This window comes from Aplysia californica, unplaced genomic scaffold (assembly GCF_000002075.1).
Source record: "Aplysia californica isolate F4 #8 unplaced genomic scaffold, AplCal3.0 scaffold00009, whole genome shotgun sequence".
Classification (NCBI taxonomy): Eukaryota; Metazoa; Mollusca; class Gastropoda; order Aplysiida; family Aplysiidae; genus Aplysia; species Aplysia californica.
Window position 1 is genome coordinate 492,806 of NW_004797279.1, and position 19,914 is coordinate 512,719.

Here is a 19,914-nt window from a genome sequence, read left to right on the forward strand (position 1 = left end):
ACGTGTTTTGCGCATCAAAGCCTAAGTCTAACTAAACAATACTAAACATTACACGCGGTCACCCAAACACCAGTCAGAAACTTTCTCTCAGAGATGCATTTCCTGTGACCATAAAAAAACGTTCCAGCCCCCCAACCCCCCAACTTTTCAGCGACCAGTCTGTGTCTGTGGAACGTTGGGTGTGAAAACGCTGTCCATCACTCACTTTGTTCGGCGTGAGAGGCATTCTCACCAACTATCCGGTTTTCTAGGCTTGTCATGTAAGCTGTGCAGGTTGTAGTGGAAATTTCCCTTTGTCCAACTTTACCTGTCGGCTTCTTTCACAGATCAGAGCGTGTGTTTAAAGAGAGTGACCGTGGGTTTTTTAAATATATAAATTATATAGTAAAAAAACCCGTCAGATGACGAAAGCAAGCGTTTGAGCAGAGAGTGCTTTTGCATGGTGTGCGTTTTGACGGAGACTACTGTAGTATATTATATTTAAATGTTTTGCTCCTTTGTAGGGTACAATGCGCTCCCCATGGCAGTGCCACTGACTGAAATGTCTTTAGGCCAGTCCCAAAGGGGGGATATTAACATGTTCTCATTCACAGTAGAATTGGAAATGGACTGATTTATCAAATGTCATGCTCATACTGTGCCGGAACAACATAGGAGGAACTGCTGCTTTCTCTTTCCTGATCCTTACTATCGTCATGTTTCCTCTACTTCTTTTAAATGTTTGGCACTCTCATGTGAACTGCTATTTACGGGGTGCCTTTTATAGTCAAAGCAGACTTTGTACTGTTGAGGCTAGAGAGGTGAGCCAAGTAAGCCTGATTCCCCGTTTGGACTTCTTTGGTGACATCCACCCCTTGGTGCTCATATAACCTTATGCAGTTGCGAGCGCCGTAAAAACCTTTCTTTTTTTTCTGTTTTCTCCTCAGCAATGACTAGAGTAGTCTCTTCTAACTTTCTGTCACTTTTTCCATTCAAGGACTCTGATCGGTATGTGCCGGAAGATATGTCTGAAGTATCGTTTGCCCCCCAAGACGTCTGCCCCATTTCTCTGGAGGCCAAAGACAACGTTCATGGTCTGGGATACCGTGGCCTTGACCCTAGTCTTGCCCTATCAGGGTCACACATCAACTTGTTTGACACTGGAGGACCTGCCAAGTCTCGTTCAAGAGGCAAAGGTATAAAAGGACAGGTGAGTGGAAACATTTTGCATAGACTGGATTGGATGTGTGGCGTAGGTGGCCTAGAGGTTTGGTTTCTCGAACTCTCAACCGTAAAGTCGTAGGTTTGAATCCCGTGAAGGTCCCGACCATATGTCCTCAGGAAAGGCACTTTACACAAATTTTCCTCTCTTCACCCAGGTGGAAATGGGTACCTGGCTATGGACAGTGAAAGATCTTGCCAGTTTGTTAGTGCTTGAGCATGTGAAATCTGCTGCTTGCATTGTGTACTTCCTGGGAAGCCGAGAATGTTTCTAAGTGTCTCAGGGTCTGCTGGGGTAATAATAGTTATAAAGCACATAGAGCATGCTGTAGAGCGTGGATATGCGCTATATAATGCAATTATTATTATGATGAGGCATTATGTGTGGTGTGTTGTGTGTGTGTATATGTGTGTGTGTGTGATGAAACACCAAACCAATGAGCTCTCGTCTGGACAACAAAGATTCATCTTATCCTATTTCATATATCTTTATCTTAACCCCTTCAATGCTGCAGGTAAATAGGCCCCTGTGTCAGGAGAAATCCCAAGAACCTAGGCGGCTCAGGGGTGACCCCACTCTACCTCCCAAAATGTTTTTATTTATGAATATATTCTCATGAATTTCTGCATGTATATTCTACACTGAAACATGTTTCTATTGATATATAATTTTAGGGGGATTTCATTGAGAGATAGATGGAGAAAAGTTGGAGTTAGTAACATGATGCCAAAAACAACACCACCAAACAACACACATTCGAATAATGAGACAAAAAAAGGGGAATACATGTTGCGTGAGTTTCTGCAGGTACAGATGCTTTTCCTGCCTTATGCTATACAACGCTCATGCAATCCATATATATAAAACATGTAAGCCCGTCTGTGTTACTGCCAATAAATCATTTTTGTGCAGTTGATGTGTTAGATCTAGATCTGATCTTCTATTTGAGCTAAAATCTGAATCTGACACTTTCAAATGAGAGGGAAATGGTTGTAAATATAAAGGGAAGGTACCCCAATAATAGTTACAAGATTTTAGCAGTAACTTCCCTTATTATTGGTATCAAAACGACCTCTGTCAGTCCCGTAAATTCTACGGGCCATAGGCACAGCGCCACATTTTTCAGGCTCGTAAATTCCAGGCGCACGGCAGTGAAGAGGTTAAGGGCTGATTTGACAGATGACTCATCCTTCATTTGATTAATTTGAAAAATATTTGACCTTGACCAGGCGTTCGGTGTTGGTGTGTTTGAGGATGAGGACGAAGACATCTATGCTCAAGAGGACATGTCTCAGTACAACAACACCATGGATGGCGGGAAATCGAAAGACAGCAATTTTGGCTGGACAGCTCCCAGGGAGCATGGTAAGGATGTTTAAAGCTCATGGCATCTTGTTCCATTTTTAGAACCACAGAGTAAGTTTTCCAGTTATACAGAGTTATCATAAATTAACATTTTTCTTTCGGATTAACATGTTTGCTTTGTCTCAGAAAAAGCTGATATTGAACAAGCGTTAATTACATGTACTATATTTTTTTGCTTTTAGAATTTTAAAGAATGAGGGAGAGAGGAACTTCTCCTGCCGTTTTATACATATTTTTGTGTATTTATTTGTTTTGTCCACAGGTAAAGTGAATGTTCCTGTCAGCTATGTCGGCAAACTGTTAGAAGGATTCTGCTTGTCATCGAAGCCGCTCAAACCCGGAAGGGTAAGAATATTTTTTCATAAGGGGGTGAAGAAATTATCACTTAAAAAAAAAAAAGAATGTGAAACAATGTGAAATTTTAAAGTTGTCTTAACACAACAGGTGGCAGCAGACCTGTCTAAAACTGAACAATCGGAGCTCTCCAATTGGTCACAATTGGTCACTCTGTAAGGCAAGCGGTCTGACCCAGATTTCGGGGTTTTCCAGAAATCTTGACCTCCACCAAAAGTGGGCATTGCCCTACCTATAGGAGAAATTTGGTTTCAATGGTGTGTATATTTCTTTGGTTATAGAGAAGACTCTAGTCTTTTAAAGAAACTGCACATGGGGCAAAAACTTAACCTTCGATTTTCTTAAAAAAAGCTTTTTTCGGGATAGCCCCTTTGTGCTTAAAAGCGACCAATTAGTCCTTTCTGTTGTTGTTTCCAGAAATTTCCTCCTCCGACCTTGCCTCGCCACTTCAAACCGCAGCACTGGTTCAGGAAAAAGAGAATCACTAGTCATCTCCCTGAGGACATTGGTGTGGATGGCTCTGAATCTGGGTCAAGGTCATCTGGGTTGACAGCAGTTGACCGAGGTTTGATACTGGGAGAGACACCTGTCATGAGTGAGTACTGTGATGTGAATGTTTTTATTTTTAAAAATTTGTTAACCAATTTTTAAGCATTTTCCAATGAAATCAATTTGTGAATCTTCTGCTGTGAAATAATGATACATGCATTTTACCAACCATATTTTTGTGATGTTTGAATTGTTTTTTCTCCTTGGAAAGAGTGACGAAAGTTCAATTGTTTCTTCTGTTGAGCCATTCAGTTACTGAAAAGAAATAGATAATGTGGTAAGGGAAGACTCTGAGCTCATATTGTCCTTCCTGCAAAGGATTTCCTTTAAAAAAAAATAATTTGGAGAACTGTATCACTGTAAAGAGTTAAGAAAACAAAACTTATAGTAAGGGTATTGTAGCAATTATTATGCTTTTATTAAATTTGTTTGCCTTTCAATGTCTTTCACAGCCTTGTCTGTTGGCTTGCTTTGTACAAATAGTATACCGATGCCTTTGGTGTTCAGTGGTCTCCTCCTAAATGCACGCCATACAAAAGCATGCTCCGCTCAAACACACGCTTTCCTCATCTGACGGGTTTTTTACTATAAAATTTAGACGTACAAACGCACGGTCACTCCCTCTAAACGCACGCTCCGATCCGCGAAACACGCTGACAGGTTAAGCTTGACAAGGGGAAATTTTCACTACAACCTGCACAGCTTGCATAGACAAGCCAAGAAAACCGGGTGAGGGTGGGGTGATTTGGGGGACTGAAATGTTTTTTGATTGGTCACTGGAAATGTATCTTTGAGAGAAGGTTTCTGGCTGGTGTTTGAGTGACTGCTTGTAATGTTTAGTTAGATCTAGGCCTGATGCGCGACACCCGTAAATGCCGTAAAACACTAGATCTAGACAGGATAAAAGATTAGATAAGTAAGCCTAATCAGCTGCCCTCGAAGAACTTATAACGTACTTGTTCAACGAATCACAAGAGAAATGTTTCTCTGAATGTAGAGAATGATTCTGCATGAATTTACAGTCGGGGTGGTCGCTTGGAAAGCCACGTGGCTGGGCTGTCATCTCTATGACTATCTCCAGCAGTTTCCTCCTACACTATCTGTTCCCGGCATTTATAGTGCATAATAATATGATTTATTACATGAAGTCTGTCTTTCTCCCCCCCTCCCCCATTCAACGCATTTGTATTCCTAACCCGTCCGGGAATCCTTCACAAAACAGTCACATGCCGTCACATTATCTGCCAAAATGACCTCCTCCCTCCAATGGAGGTCACTAGAGTTAATGAGTTGAGATGACTGCATCCCTTCCTCCCTTTGCAAAGGTTCATGTAAACGCACGCTCCGTGTAAACACACGCTAAGGAGCCCTCCCGAACACCGTGCATTTAGGCAGAGACTGCTGTACCTCCCAAAGACAATCACTAGTGCTAATGATGCTGTTGAATATGTCCATCTATCTACGACACCCTCTTTTCTCCTCAAAAATGGATGGCCGTCCAAAGACAATTTTGACTGTATTTCTTTTCATTTTGATTCATATGGAGCTGTCAAACCACAATACAAGTATGATAAATTATGTCTCCGTTCAGGCTCGGTGTTTGACCTTATACCAGCGCATGACAAGCAGAGAATAGAGGCCACCAAAGAAGCTATCAGCATGACCCAGTCCTTGACAGGATCAGAGGCCGGTCCATCCAAGTCAGCAACGCAGCAAGCTGGACCCACTGAGGTTTGACTTTTATACGAATAATTAAGTAATATAATAATAATAATAATAAATAACTTTTGTATAGGGCATATCTCTGCTCAGCAACAAGCTTTATGCCCTGTGTACAGATTCAGGTTTTTTTTTTACCATATCAATTTTCAAATTTGCACAGTCACCAAAATGTTAGTGTGGAGAATGTTGTACAAGAGACCGACATTAAACCGTAGATCCTGCCGCTTGAATAATCATGCAGTGCTGGATGGGGCATGGAGTCTCTACCATTTAGCTACAACTCTTTTTTTAGTAAGTTTTACAGCACTTGCAACACAATTAGTTCATATATACGTGCAGAAGATTGGAGATTTTTCAAGAGAGTAACAAACACACACACAAAAAAAAGGAGAGATAAGGACGGTAGCGTTTGATAGGAAAGAAGGAGTAAGCCATACCAGAGCACCCACCAAGCACCCATGCTGCTACTCTACTGGAATGTGAATATTTCTGGTTAAATGGGTAAGTTTTCTAATTATCTCTTTTTTGGTTTCTATTTCTTAAAGTGCCGTAGAGATTGAATAATCAGTCATTCTTGAAAGTTTATCTACTTTAAATACGTATCTTTTTTTTGTTTAATCAGACATTTTGAGAGGCAGAGATTAATAAAGATATAATATTTTGTGGTCGGTGCAGGATTCTAAACAGCTAAATCTGAAATGGCGGTTTTGATTTTCTCCCTGAAATCTGACGGACATCACAAAACACATCCTATAAATGACTTGAAGCCAGATTACTTATCCAGTTAGTTGCTATATTATTGTTTCTCCTGCCCTCCAGTTTGTCATTGAAAAGTTTTGAAAGGTGGCCCCAGGTAGAAAAATTCCTATCTTTCTTCATCTTTGGTGTCATCTATAATTCTTGCATTCCAGAGTGGAGCCTTTTCACAACTGTCAGAGATGAGGGAAACGACTGAGTCGACTCAAGCAAAACCTGGCTCTTTCCTGTCAAAGTTCAAGCCTGCTGAGGTGACACCTGCTGACAACGGTAGTACTTCTACTTCGGGGGCAGCGCCCAAGGCCCCACTATTTCAAGGAGGTTTGAACTTTCAACCCTTCAGAAAAGACCCTGTTAAACAAGAGAGATATGACAGATATCTGACTCTGGTGAAGCAAGGAGTTCAAGGTGAAATTTTTTCACTTTTTTAGGCTGTTAAATTTGAGGGGGGACACACTTTTTTTGTTTGGGGAGTGAAAGATGGACTGGCTTTTACTTACTGAAAGGAGAGGTGCCAATTTTCTGTATAAATCTGATAGTCCTGTGATTTCTGAAATTGTGTGGATTTCACTGGACTTCAGGCTGATTGTCACAAAGGCTTGGTAGGCTACATGATGTTATTAGACAATATTATTGTAATTCTTAAGATTTTGAGTCCCCACAAGCATGATTCCATGTTATCAGAAAAGTTCTGGATTATTTCTGGCAGCCTGTTGGTTCTTCTGGAAGCATTGATTGATTAGGATATTGTATTTGAAAGCTTTGCTTTTTATATCTAGTATCAGATGTGTTATTTCTTGGTGTCATAATTATTTTCACTTCATGTAGTTGATCGCATAGAAATAGCAGCAGCAGAAATAAAGAGTCGAGAATTTGTCATTTGTGTCCAGCAATAACGGTCTTAACATCTACTTAGCAACAATAAGGGATTATTGATAGAGGTATATTTCTTCTTTTCTGATTTTCTTTTTTAAGAAAGCATTAAATGCACACTCTGTCACTTATTAGGTTCCTGCCCTGAATATTTTTATTGGTGACTGACATATTCTTGTGCCCTTGTTCTGAGTAGTAAAGTTTCACCATGTTATTTTAAAATAGTTTTTTTTGTCTTGGGCAGATCCTTATTCGTCTGTAGTGAGTTCTAGCATGACTGAGTGGGACAGATCGAGAGAGAGAGATGAATTTGCGAAAGCTGCCAAGATTTTCCGTCCATTGTCAGCAATGATGTCCTCTAGGTTTGTGCGAGGGGCAATGATTGACGACGACACAGCAGAGAAGCCCATGGAAGCAGAGGTTAGTTATTGTAATGATAAATGGCCTGTGCATAGTGAAATTTCCCCCTGAATAAGCTCTATGTGTTTTACAATCTATATTATTACCTCAGCAGACCTGATAGCATTCTGAAACAGCCTCAACGTCCTGGGAAGTATAAACAGTCAAAACTATCTAAGATGGCCACTCATTATCAAGGAGGAAAGTGGGCGTCATAGACAGCTGGCCATATTACACAGTGTCATTATAATTAATATAATGGAAAACATACCTAAGGGAGGACATGTTAAGTGGCTGTCTTATACTGGTGACAGTTAGAGCAGGTTTGACTGTAGTTGAGCAGGTTTTTAAAAAACTGTTTTGTTTTTTGGGAGGGGGGGGGAGGGGGTCAAGAAAAAAGTGTGCATGCTGACTCAGTGTGGAGAAGCTGACATCTTTTGTGCCTCGAACCTCCACTGCTAAGGTTTGTACATGATGCATGCATCTTACTTCCTTTTGAATAAATTCTTATATCTTCTGTTTTATTCATATCATATATATTTATATTTACATTTTATTCATTTCACAACTTATATGTATGAATGGAAACACTCCACAGAGTGAGAAAAGTGACCAGGGCAAGGCAGCGGACATGAAGATGTTTGGCAAGTTGACCAGAGAGGAGGTGGAGTGGCACCCGGATAAACTTCTCTGCAGAAGATTCAATGTCCCAAATCCGTATCCAGGGTGAGAGCTTTGATATTGACCCTATGAACCCATAGGTCGTAACCCAGATTGTACTCATTTCTCTGGGATCCTAATTTGTGGGTTCATGTGGGTGGTTGGGTTCAAGAAAGCAATGGAATACCGATATATCAGGAATTTTGTTTATTTGAAAGTGTCACATTTTAACGTTTTGAAAGTATAGAAATCTGCGATTTAAAAAAAAATCTTTTACTTGTTTTTTCTTTTGTTTAAAGCAAGAACAGACAGATATATATAGGAATTCATTTGTACCAACTGCAGTGAGGTTATTGAACACTCAGTGCTACAAATGAAACACAGAGAGAGACAGAGAGAGAGAGAGAGAGAAAAATTTTTATGGAGCGGTTTGCAGCACGTGAGACTTGTATTTACTAATGTCCTGTCTTGTGCGTATGCGTGAGTGGACCTATTCTTTGTAGCATCTGCTGCCATTGTGAACAACCAAGGCAAAATTCTCCCCGTGAGATGAATAAAGATTGTCATTGTCATTAGTTTAAGAACTTTCTGTTTGCCCTATTTTTCTCCCTTTCATGTAAATGTATGCCTTCCTTAATATGTTTTGAGATTTATTTTAGGATTTTGACTGGTGCCTGTCCTCTTGGCATGCTGGCTCATTTTAAACAACCAATGTGTCCTAAATGTGGAGAGTATGCATCCTAGTCATCTTTGCTTTTTGTCTTTTTTCCCCGAAAGACCTGATGTTCAGTAATGCCTGTTTTAGGATCAGATGTGTAAAATACTAGAAGTAGCATACTTTATCACTGTGCTGTCTAGGACAAGTTCTTCAGTTCTTGTATTTAAAAAAAACCTGTAGCCAAAAAAGTTAGTGAAACCTGCTTCTTGATTTCCCTTTCTGCAGAAAACGATTACACAGAATACACAGACACAATTTTGAGTTAAGCAAAGCGTTTATGCATTTTATTCCCTGCGAGCTCTATTTTCATTTGAATTCTCATCTTTCTTCATCAGGTCCGATATTGTGGGCCTAAACACGGTGAAGAGGGACAAGTATTCAGTATTCAACTTTCTCTCCTTTGGAGACTATCAGCCCAGTGAGACTCAGGAGCCACCGAGTGCTGAAACGAAGAGGAAGAATGGTTTGTGGCTCATTTCTTTGTAGCTTTTTCTTCATCTTCTCTTCCCACTCATTCATTCACTCACACAGATACACACACACAAACATACCCCTCCCCTCTTTCTTCTTTGTCTATGTTGGCCTCTTTTTTCCCCTCAAAAATGCTCTCCAGTAGATTGAACATCAGCATAATTTCACAAGCACCTCAGTAATGTTTTGAAGTTTTGAGAAAACCAAAGAAAAAGAGAGTTCCTAAATTAGAACATGATTCTGGCTCTGAAATTGTTCGTTTAGATACTAGGAAAGAATTAAAATTAAACAGAATGAAACTAATTTTGTAAGATGTTCATTAATGTCTTTACTCAAATAACAGTTGGAAATTGATTTAGGAGATTGTGGAATGATGGTGATGGTTTGCTTATTTTATTGATGATACTCAAAGGGTGACTGTGCTTAAATCTGAGTACAGTAGTCTCCGCCTGAACGCATGCCATACAAAAGCACGCTCCGCTCAAACGCACGCTTTCGTCATCTAACGGGTTTTTTACTATATGATACGCACGATCACTCCCTCTAAATGCACGTTCCAATCTGCGAAACACGCCGACAGGTAAAGCTTGTCAAGGGGAAATGTTCACTACAACCTTTGAACTTGCACAGCTTGCATAAGACAAGCCTAGAAAATTGGTGAGAGTGCCCCTCATGCCGAACAAAGAAAGTGATGGACAGCGTTTTCACATCCATCTTTCCACGGACACATAGGTCTAGAACTAGTCGGTGAAATTTTGGGGGGCTGAAATGTTTTTTGATTGGACACTGGAAATGTAGATCTATCTTTGAGAGAAGGTTTCTGACTGGTGTTTGAGTGACTGCGTGTAATGTTTAGTTAGAACTAGACCTGATGCGCGACACGCGTAAATGCCGTAAAACACAAGACAGGCCTCTACAGGATTAAAAATTAGATCTAGCCAAGTAAGCCTAATCAGTTGTGCTCGAAGAACGTACTTGTTCAACGAATCACAAGAGAAATATTTCTTTAAATGTAGAGAATGATTGTGCATGAATTTACGGTCGGGGATGGTCGCTTGGAAAGCCATGTGCTTGGGCCGTCGTCTCTGTGACTATGACTATCACCAACAGTTTCCTCTTAGGCTATCTGTTCCCGACGTTTGTAGTGCATATTCATTACATTGAGTCTGTCTTTCTTACCCACATTCAACGCCTTTGTATTCTTAAACCCACTCGGAGAATCCTTCACAAAAGTCACGTGTCGTCACATTATCCGCCAAAACAACCCTCTCTCTCCAAGGCAGGTCACTAGAGTAATAAGGAATTGAGACTGCGTCCCTTCCTCCCCTTGCAAAGGTTTATGTGAACGCACGCTCCGTATAAACACACGCTAAGGAGCCCTCCCGAGCACCGTGCGTTTATGCAGAGACTACTGTAACAGAAATAGGACTTTGTTTTCGTTTTTCACTCTATACCCTGCTCTGGAACAACCTTGCCTTCTTCCTTCTAATTACAATTGAATGTGTTCTCATAGCCACCTGTCTAAAACAATCACCTGTACAAACGACTACTTCCCATACCCTTTCACTTGTGTGGGTTTTTTTCAATATTATGACACTGTCCAAGACGTCCACCTGTCAAAGTCTAAGACAAACACTTTTCTCCTTGACAAAGGGTGGCTGTCATGGACAATTTCAATTGTTGACAGTTGTTCATAGACTGGGATGTTCTTTTCAACAATATTCGATGGATAAAAATGTTCAAATAAGAATGTGAAGAGTAAAAAAAGTAATGGCCTTTGATAAAAAGAAGTAAACCTATCAGAATCAAAATAACTCCCCCCCCCCCCCCCCCCCATTCATAATAAGGCTAATGACCAGTCTTATTTCTCATGGCACTGTTTCACTTTTTGAATGTCAAACATTATACATTTCTTCTACAGAGACTACAGAAACTACAGAGCCAGAGACTGGTTTTCACAAACGGAAGAAACCAACTTTAGCCTCTGTCTTCAAAGTTCTTGATGATCCAGATTTTCACAAACCCTTTGTGAGTTACTATCTATTATTAGCTGCTTTAACCTCTTATTGCTTAGCGTTCGAAATATCCAATAAAATTGTTTGAGGGGTTGTATGTAGGCTATATGTGATTGTTAAAAAATCATCCGTTATGAAATGCGAATAATTTGTTTACGGGCTCTGTAGCAAGATGCATTCGAAAGCTGCAAGGGGCACATAATTAGTTTCTTTTGTCTCTTTTGTACAGGGTCCATTCCATCTACGCATATGCTTCCGGGAACTGCATTTTTATTTTTTAAAACTGATTTTAACAAAAAAAAAAAAAAATGGGGAATCCATCTCCTTTCGTTAAATCCAAGTTTGTTGACTCTGAGTTCCACTGTATGTATTTCTGCATCAGGCTCCCAAGCCAGAAACTGAAACTGCTGACGGGGGAACCACTGAAACGTTGGAAGCTCCTGGAAATGATGAAGGAAATGAAAAGCCGGACGAAGACTCAGCTCCCGATATGGACTTGTTTCGAGCCATTTTCAAAAACTCTGATTCTGAGACCTCTGATGATAGTGATGATGACAAGGGTAGCAATGACCTAGGAGATGAGAAAGAGGAGAGTGATGCCGAAGATGTGAAAGATGTGACGTTAGTGGCCAGCCCGGAGGAACAGAGAACAGGTATGCCTACAGATAATGATAATTATGATGGAAAATTACATTTAAGCGCATTTTCCATTAAGAAAGTGCTCAGTGCGTTTTACAACAAATAATGCAGAGGACATAGCCCCAATAATGATCCTTTTACTTCCTCCCCTTCTCTCTTTCTCTCCTACCCTCGTCTCACTTCTTTTCTATACAGTTTTACTAATTTTTCATTGCTGATTGATCACGATAATTAGAAAGCTTAAAATATGCCTCAACATCTCAGTTCTGTATAAACGTATGAGGCTAACTGTCTTTGTTTAGTTTTTACTTTATTTCACAAAATTCACAGAAAAAATGTTCTATTTCAACTAAACCTTGATGTGATTTTCCGCAAGGAAAGGAAGTGCATGGTTAAATATACTGCAATGATTTTAGGGTGCCTGTTTTTAAAAATCTATATTATAATAAATAGTTTGTTTTGACATTTATTAAGCAGACCATTTTCCTTCACCCATAACAATTTTTATGATAAATCACGTTATTTCCACATGTATGATATCTCATGAAAATGATGAATGATGCTTTTATAATCCATTACCTTTACTCTTGTGTGAAGTAGTCATTAACATTTGAAGTGTTTTTTGACGAGCTTTAGTATATATGAAAGAGGAAATTATCCATCATGGTAATTGATATGAACTATGTGAGTAACAAAGATGGCTGATTTTTAAGCCCTTACACTCCCAGGATCTCCATCGCATACTCCACCGTCCAAGGAAGCAATAAAGGATGAGTTGTCGCCCGAGACAACGCCGGTCAACCAAGAGTTGACTCCAATACACAGGCAGTCTGAATCTACCGCCCGCCTTGAGAACCCATTCAGCAGTGTCCAGCGCGACCCGGGGGTCAAGTCGCGACGAGGAAGGTCACGCTGGGAAGGCAAGTCTGTGTTCAGCGTTCTTGATGACCTGGACGTGGAAAGTAAAGGTAGGATTGGGAGCCTTTGCTTGAGATGTTTTCTGTCTTTCTGAAAGCATTGTGTTTAAATGTCCATTCTTAAAAAAGAATGTTTTGTTTTTTTGTTTCTTTTTTTATTTGGAGGGGAAGGAGTGAGGTTGGGTAGGAATAGGCCAAGATGTCTTTTGACCCCACTCCCTATATACCCCAGATATGGTTGAGATGAGTATTTTGTTATGGTTTTATGAACAAAGAAAATTAAAATCTTGAAATATGAAGGAGGAAATTATCCATCATGGTAATTGGTATGAACTATGTGAGGAACAAAGATGGCTGATTTTTAAGTTGTGATTGTTTGGCTTGTCTTCCAGTTTCTTTGCATGAAATTAAAAAAAACCCAATATGTATTATGTATTTTCGGTGGCAAGGCATTTGGATATCTTCTCACTCTCACAGACAAGTTTTCTCTCTTTCAGATACAACGCCCAATGGTGACAGCGTGGCTTCGAGACTCTCACCCTCACAAACAGAAACGGTGACAGTTGATGAGAACACTGATGAGTATGGCCCTAGATTGCCACCAGGGCTCAGCTCCACCCCAGGTATGGTGGTTGTGTATTTGATCAAACATTTCTTTCGTACGAGTTTTACAGCATTTGCAACACAATTAGGTCATATAAGTGCTGAATAATAGACGTGTTACAAGAGAGTAACATACACAAAAAGGAGGAGAGATTAAGGAAGATAGATATTTGATAGGAAAGGAGGAGCAAACCACACCAGAGCACCCACTACCACCCACTATCGAACATTGATTGATGGGTAATTTCATTATAAATTTAACTACCTCAAATGAGGGGGGGGGGATCGTTTGGCACTCTAATATGGTCTGCTATTTCAACTTCTCTTCTAATCATTCTTAGTGAAATGTGACAGATGTTATAAGGGTTCACCATGAATTACACCTCCACTAAACATATGCAGTATGAATGGTTCTTTTAAATTTTCTAATGATTCAGCAGTAATGAAAAGTCAAGCTGTTCCATCACAGCAGTAACAATTTATTGCAGTGTTGTGTATCCTACACATTACACCCTAAGGGTCTAGATGGGAAGTCCATTGTTAGATCCTAAGCAAGGGGAAGGAACCCACCTCCCGTGAATACAAGCCTTTAAAAAACACATTTTAAAAATACTTAACAAATTCCAAAAAGCCTGAAAAAATAAGAGTTAAATCGAAAAATGAATGCAGTTTCAGAAAAATATAACTTTATGTATGCACAAACTGTTGGAAATGGTCTAACTTTAGTTCAATCGGGGTGTCCGACCCGTCACTCTCAGCCTCGCGGTCGGGCCCTAGATCTAAATTCTAGATTTTCTACTTCTGATCAATCGGAATCTGCCCAAACTCTTGCTACGTTTTCATCAAAATCTGAGTAATATGATTTGTCATATGCTTGTTTTTGCTCTAATCCATCGTTATTTCCTTTTTCGAACTCAATCGTGTCGCTTTTCAACAAGTCGAAACACTTTCGAAGTGTCGGTGACCGATCTCACTTCGTTCGGCTCTAATACTAAAACTGCTGGCCCTAAAAATTTCGTTTCGGAATCAAATGAAAGAAGAAACTTTTTGCAATAACTATGCAAATCAAAATCTCGGCCCCAGAGTCTCGTCAAGGCGAGACTTCGTTTCTAAAGCCGCTAGGTCGGTGCGGGCGGTTCGGGGTGGAGCGCGTAAGGGAATTCCCGGGCGAGTTAAGGTGTAATGTGTTAAGCAAGGGCAAATCTGGTCCAGCACTTACCACTTAATGACTTATGTCCTAGTGTAGCCTTAGAAAATTCACCACTAGAATCTAAATTGTGTTGATAGTGGTGTAAAGCACCTACAATTAAAATCTTTTTTTCATAAGAGTTTTACGGCACCTGCGGCACAATAAGGTCATATAAGTGCTAAAGAATAGTGGGTTACAGGAAAGTAATATACACTAAAAAGAAGGAGGACAGATAAGGACGATAGATATTTGATAGAAAAAAAGGAACAAACCACGCCAGAGCTTCCGCCAACCACCCTCGTTAAAATCTTTAATTTCACTGCAAGCGTTGCGAGTAATTAGATAGTGAAGGTAAAGACTAGCATCGCCAGTAACTAAAGGCAAAGACAGATTGCTCATGATTTTAACAATCTTTTCTCCCTCCAGCTCCCAGCATTTCTGCTTCTATCCAGCCAGTGGTGCGGGAGGGAGAACCAAGGCGACTGTATAGCAGGGAGGCGGATCGCAAGCGGCACAAACACAAGAAGGAAAAGAAAGTAAGCTAAAAAGTGAAGATTACTGAAATAAATGAAACGAAACTTCCCATGCATATTTATGTGTAATATAGAACTTTTTTTGTAGATGGGTCTAACTAAAAGTTTCAATTGACCCTTCGTGTGTGTGTGTGTGTGTAGGTGGAATATTCTATTTATCATGTTTGATAGATTGTAGAGATGACAAACGGGCACAGCTGGACTCTAGACAGGCAAGTATTTTCAGTAAAGATGAAAAGATGTTCTTAGTTCTGGAGGTCTTTACCACAGCATTTGAGGAGGGATGTGAAGCAGAGGTCAAAATTTGAAATTCATTAAAAAATTATAAAATTAAAATCAAACTTCATGAAATGCTTTCTAGATAGTGAGTCCTTATTCGTAGTACTCTTTAGTTCATAATGTAATGTGCATTTCATCATCTACTATTGTGCTGTATGATTGTTTGTTATGTGTCCGCGTTAATCAAAAGAGTGTATGCATACATGTTCATGTTAAGAATAAGACGAAGGTATTGTAAAGTGTTAATAAGAGCTGTGTGGTTTGCATGTGAGTGGGAGCTATAGAAATTACCTCTGCGCTATCATTATCATTTTATTATTAAAATCATAGATTTTAAACATTTTAGTAAGAGTTTTACGGCACTTGCAACACAATACTTTTGAATAAGGTCATAATAATATTAGTACCGAAGATAAGAAAAATAGCAAACACTAAAAAAGAAGGGGGAGAGATAAGTTTGTTTTAGTAGAGGTTTTACGGCGCTCGCAACTGCATGAGGTCAATATGAGCGCCAAAGGGAGAGATAAGGACGAAAAATGTTTGATAGAAAAGAAGACATAGCAGACCTTACCAGAGCATCCGTCAACAACCCACTTAAAATCTTAATCCACAGAAAAAGTCAAAACACAAAAAAGACAAGAAGGGCAAGAAACACAAGAAGAAATCTTCTCGGTCGGGCAAGTCCAAACAGGAGAGCTCTGGCAGTGAGGCTGACAGCGAGTCCAGTGATGGCTCAGAGGTCTCCGACAATGAACTTATAGAAAGGTACGGGGCTTGCATAGCTGACAAACAGTGCGTGTACGTTAAAAACATATGTGAGGCAGCGTGGTAAAATCAGGCACTCGTCAAAGTAACCAAAGTGAAGAAACTCTCATTTTTCCACAGGTTTGTGAATTTTTATTAAATTTTCGCTTTTTGGCTCAGCACCTTTCATGCCCATTAAAGAACATATTTCTGTGTTGATTTTACTGAAAAATGTTAATGAAAGGCACAAAAAATGTAAATTTTCAGTTTCCACAGACTCTCAAGCTAAGGAAATAACTCATCATTGAAAGCCATTTTCTCTCTTACTTTACCTGTGAAACTAGGCGACCTCCACCTCCTTCAATTACAAATATCTCGACTTCTATCCATGATAGATGAGCTTTTTTCCACTGAAAGCAAGACAAATGAACAAACTTTAAAATGATACCAATATCAATAACTCCAAATGCTCAAAAATTGACGAGCTTCTGATTCTATCACGTCGTGACACATGATTTAATGTCTCTTTGAGGGCCTGAGTACAGAAGTCTATTTTGGTGTCAGAAAATGCATCTACTGTTTTCTAGTATTGCTCCTGGAGTGTCATTACACGTCAACCTCTGAGTCAGAGGTGACACCTCCAGGTATCCCAACAGACTTGTCAACGCTGAAAAAAAAAATTGTGAACTTTCAAGACCGGATTTGTGAATAATAATAAGAACAAAGCCGAAAAGTAAATTGTTGTTGTATCCCCTACCATAGCTATCTATTGAGCACTAATATTTTCATCTGCGCAGAAAAGTGTGTTAAGGGTAGTTTTTGAGGGTCATTCTTAACTGTTTCCCACCCCGTCTTGACCCGCCGCATTGGTAAAATCTGTTAATTGGCTTTGAAAAGTTGGCAGCTATGGGCTTGTCACATTTTCTGAGTATTATTTCTTGTATCAGTTTCCTTTGCACACCCCACTCTGCAAGCCATTCTTTTGGAAAATTTTTAGGAGTATGAGCTGTGCAAGCCTTTTTTTTGTGCCAGCTGCATCTGTGCCTGAACAGAATAAGTTCTAAGAGAAGGAAAGATTTGCATGACTGATTTGCCTTTTGCAGTTATTTGTTTGTCGACCAAATTCCAAGTTAATATATAAGGGGATGAGTGTGTAAGTGTAAGGAATGATTAAGCAACACTTTCATTTGTAAACCTGATACGGATAGGAGATATAATTCTTAAACAAAGAATACAAGTATTTATGTTTGCTTCTTGACCTTTTGAATCGCTATTGTATACATTTGTTCGTGGTTCTTAGTAGTTGAAGCAAGGTTTCTGCAATATGATGACATTCAATGGATGAGCCAAACCAGAAAAGATTAGAATGGTAGTCTTGACAAGGCGAGGCACCACAAATCCTCTTCCTTATTTCCAGGAAATTTGCAATACAGACTGACAGTAGTTAATTTGCATTTTTTTTCTGCATTCTATTATTATTACAGTGGAGTCCACTCATAACGAGTCCTGAAATAACGAGAAGTCTATTATAAAGACAGTATTCTAAAACTCTGTTTTTTTCCCTTCTTTATCTTTGTAAATAAAATACTGCTATTGCGCAATCAGACAAACATGCGAATCGGTTATAGCGAAATATTGCTGCTGCTGTGCACCGTGCACAGACCAATTACACATGATAAAACTCGCCAGTTGAGAAAATTGTTGGTGATTTAGCGAAAGAATGGGAGAGCCCACGTGAACCAACAATGAAGGCCGGAGCGAATGAATGGGGACGGTGTGGCATGCGCAGACAAGCAGAAGGCATCGCGTGGTAGGCCAGCCTAGTCTAGTTTATCTGGGCCTACCATGCCTCTCTCTTCTCCGATGTGGGGATTTAGAGATAACAATGCTGTGATAGATGGAGCGAATGTGTGACGAGCACAAGCAGACAGAACGCACCACAGGGTGTTGTGGGGTGGGGGACAACACAGCGGGCGAGTTAACCTAGAGCCAGAGCCCTTTCTTTCTGATCACAAACACTGAGCTGTCAACATTGCTGGCGCTAGAGAAAGAAACCTGATTCGATTTTTTGACCAAGTAAGATCTAGAGGTCATGTTGAACAAAATCATCATCAGGGGAGATGAAAAGGAACAAAGAGAACACCAAACTCATAGATTAGGCCTACTTTATTATTTCCCAACGAGAATCCTACTATAAAGAACATTTCGCACCAGTCCCCTCCCTCTCGTTATAAACAGGATTCTACTGTATTCCTTCAAAATTACATTTGTACTATATGATGAATATCGTGCTCAGATAGTACTCGAAAATTGTTTCACGGTTGTGTCTTGGACATTTAAATAAATTACAGAGCTGTGATTTTTTCAATGTTCACATTAACTGTCAGTTCTCAGAGTTCTCTCTGAGGTACTACAAAGTTTTAAAAATATTTTTTCACCCAAAACTTTTTTGCAGGTTCAAGACTGTGTCCAAGAAGAGTGGGCTGACCTCCAATATTTTGGCCAAGAAACTGTGATGATTGAACTTCTCTTATTATTTTGGTTCTCAAATTTTTGTACAGCTATTAAAACCCTTGTATGTCAAATCAGACATGATAAAAAATTATCTTGTGGTGTTTCTTTCACATTATGTTCTTGTCAAGACAGTGTCTTTCATTTTCTTTAATCTATTGCCCAAAATATAGATGACTTTGAAAGTTTTTCCTGTATTATCAACAACCTTTTAACCTTTACGTTGCCACACCCAGCTAAGGCTTATGTAATTCCCATTGCCACCACATTTCAGTAAAAAACGAAGAAAATGACAGGGCGTAGGAAAACTGCTCTCATTTATAAACCGTTTAGCATAAAGCACTGAAATTTTCAGCATCTGTAGAGGGTAGGACGTAGTACTGTCCCCGTAGTTTTATGCAAGAAAATTTTGAAATTATGCAAACTGAGCCCAAAAATGGTAAATTATGCGATTCTGCTTATTTTAATAAAGAATGATTAATGAAAATAATCAGAAATTATGCAAAAAAATGATCAAATTTTGCTAAATAATGCGGGGTGCATAAAACCACGGGGACCGGTAGTACTGCAAGTGCTGATCTAAGGGATTTGTTTTCAGGATTTGCTAAAGTACTTCCAGTTCCAATGATGAACAAGAACATTTGGATTGCCACGCCCCCCCCCCCTCTTCTTTCATTACCAGCACCACCCCTTTCATCGATATCACGATTATTGTCACTGTTTCTACTAGAACTAGGCCTAGATCTATCGGCATTAGGTTCACAGTGTAAACTTGCAACTTGAATCATCCGATTCCACACCAAGTTCTTCGCCAGATTCAGAGTCCTGACGATTCAGAGTACTTTCATCATCTGAATCCATAAATTCCTGGTTGCTAATGAAAAGAAACAGCTAAAATCGCTTCAAACTCTGCGAAAATCGTTGATCTAATGCCGAGAACAACTTCCCAACAGACAGAAAAAGAAACAGAAGGCCGGACAACTGTCATAACTCAACTTTTCTTTTAGTAAGAGTTTTACAGCACTTGCAACACAATTGAGTCACACAAGTGCCGAAGATTAGAGGCATTACATGAGAGAAACAAACATAAAAACGGAGGATAGACGAGGATGACATGTTTGATAGGAAAAAAGGAGCAAACCACACCAGAGCACCCGCTAACCACTCTCTCATAACTCAACAAAAAAAACCTACAAAAAAATGAAAGATTATTAAATTTATTTCTTTAACTCCATTCAATCATTAATACAATGACAACATCATCCTTCACATGAATGAAAATGAAGCTAAAAAAACAAACAAAAAACAAACTGCAGTAATAACGAAAAAGGTTTAATTAATCTCTAATGTATAAAGAGTACAAAAAAAACAAACAAACGAAAAAAAAGGATATGGTCTGGGCAAGAACTCATCACT

General features: G+C 39.5%; 1 protein-coding gene and 1 long non-coding RNA gene across 3 annotated transcripts in view; one reads left to right on the top strand and one right to left on the bottom strand.

The window, feature by feature from the left end:
* LOC101863788 (G patch domain-containing protein 1) overlaps nt 1-18,590 on the top strand; it is a 31,927-nt gene extending 13,337 nt beyond the window's left edge. The window contains exons 7-22 of one of the 2 annotated variants that reach the window (XM_005089759.3): nt 977-1,189; nt 2,431-2,566; nt 2,829-2,911; nt 3,338-3,515; nt 5,061-5,200; nt 6,103-6,355; nt 7,065-7,240; nt 7,818-7,945; nt 8,933-9,060; nt 10,990-11,096; nt 11,466-11,736; nt 12,451-12,690; nt 13,137-13,262; nt 14,858-14,967; nt 15,857-16,008; nt 18,443-18,590. In XM_005089759.3, the coding sequence (XP_005089816.1) occupies nt 977-1,189; nt 2,431-2,566; nt 2,829-2,911; nt 3,338-3,515; nt 5,061-5,200; nt 6,103-6,355; nt 7,065-7,240; nt 7,818-7,945; nt 8,933-9,060; nt 10,990-11,096; nt 11,466-11,736; nt 12,451-12,690; nt 13,137-13,262; nt 14,858-14,967; nt 15,857-16,008; nt 18,443-18,503 (2,502 nt within the window). In that variant the 3' untranslated portion in view covers nt 18,504-18,590. The remainder of the gene's footprint in view (nt 1-976; nt 1,190-2,430; nt 2,567-2,828; nt 2,912-3,337; nt 3,516-5,060; nt 5,201-6,102; nt 6,356-7,064; nt 7,241-7,817; nt 7,946-8,932; nt 9,061-10,989; nt 11,097-11,465; nt 11,737-12,450; nt 12,691-13,136; nt 13,263-14,857; nt 14,968-15,856; nt 16,009-18,442) is intronic. The other variant, XM_005089760.3, reaches the window with a different exon arrangement.
* On the bottom strand, nt 8,853-12,574 carry LOC118477699. Its single transcript, XR_004858551.1, has 2 exons — nt 12,443-12,574; nt 8,853-9,039 (listed from the first exon to the last, which is right to left on the bottom strand). It is a non-coding gene; the product is annotated as an uncharacterized LOC118477699 (long non-coding RNA).
* Nucleotides 18,591-19,914: the final 1,324 nt, after the last annotated feature.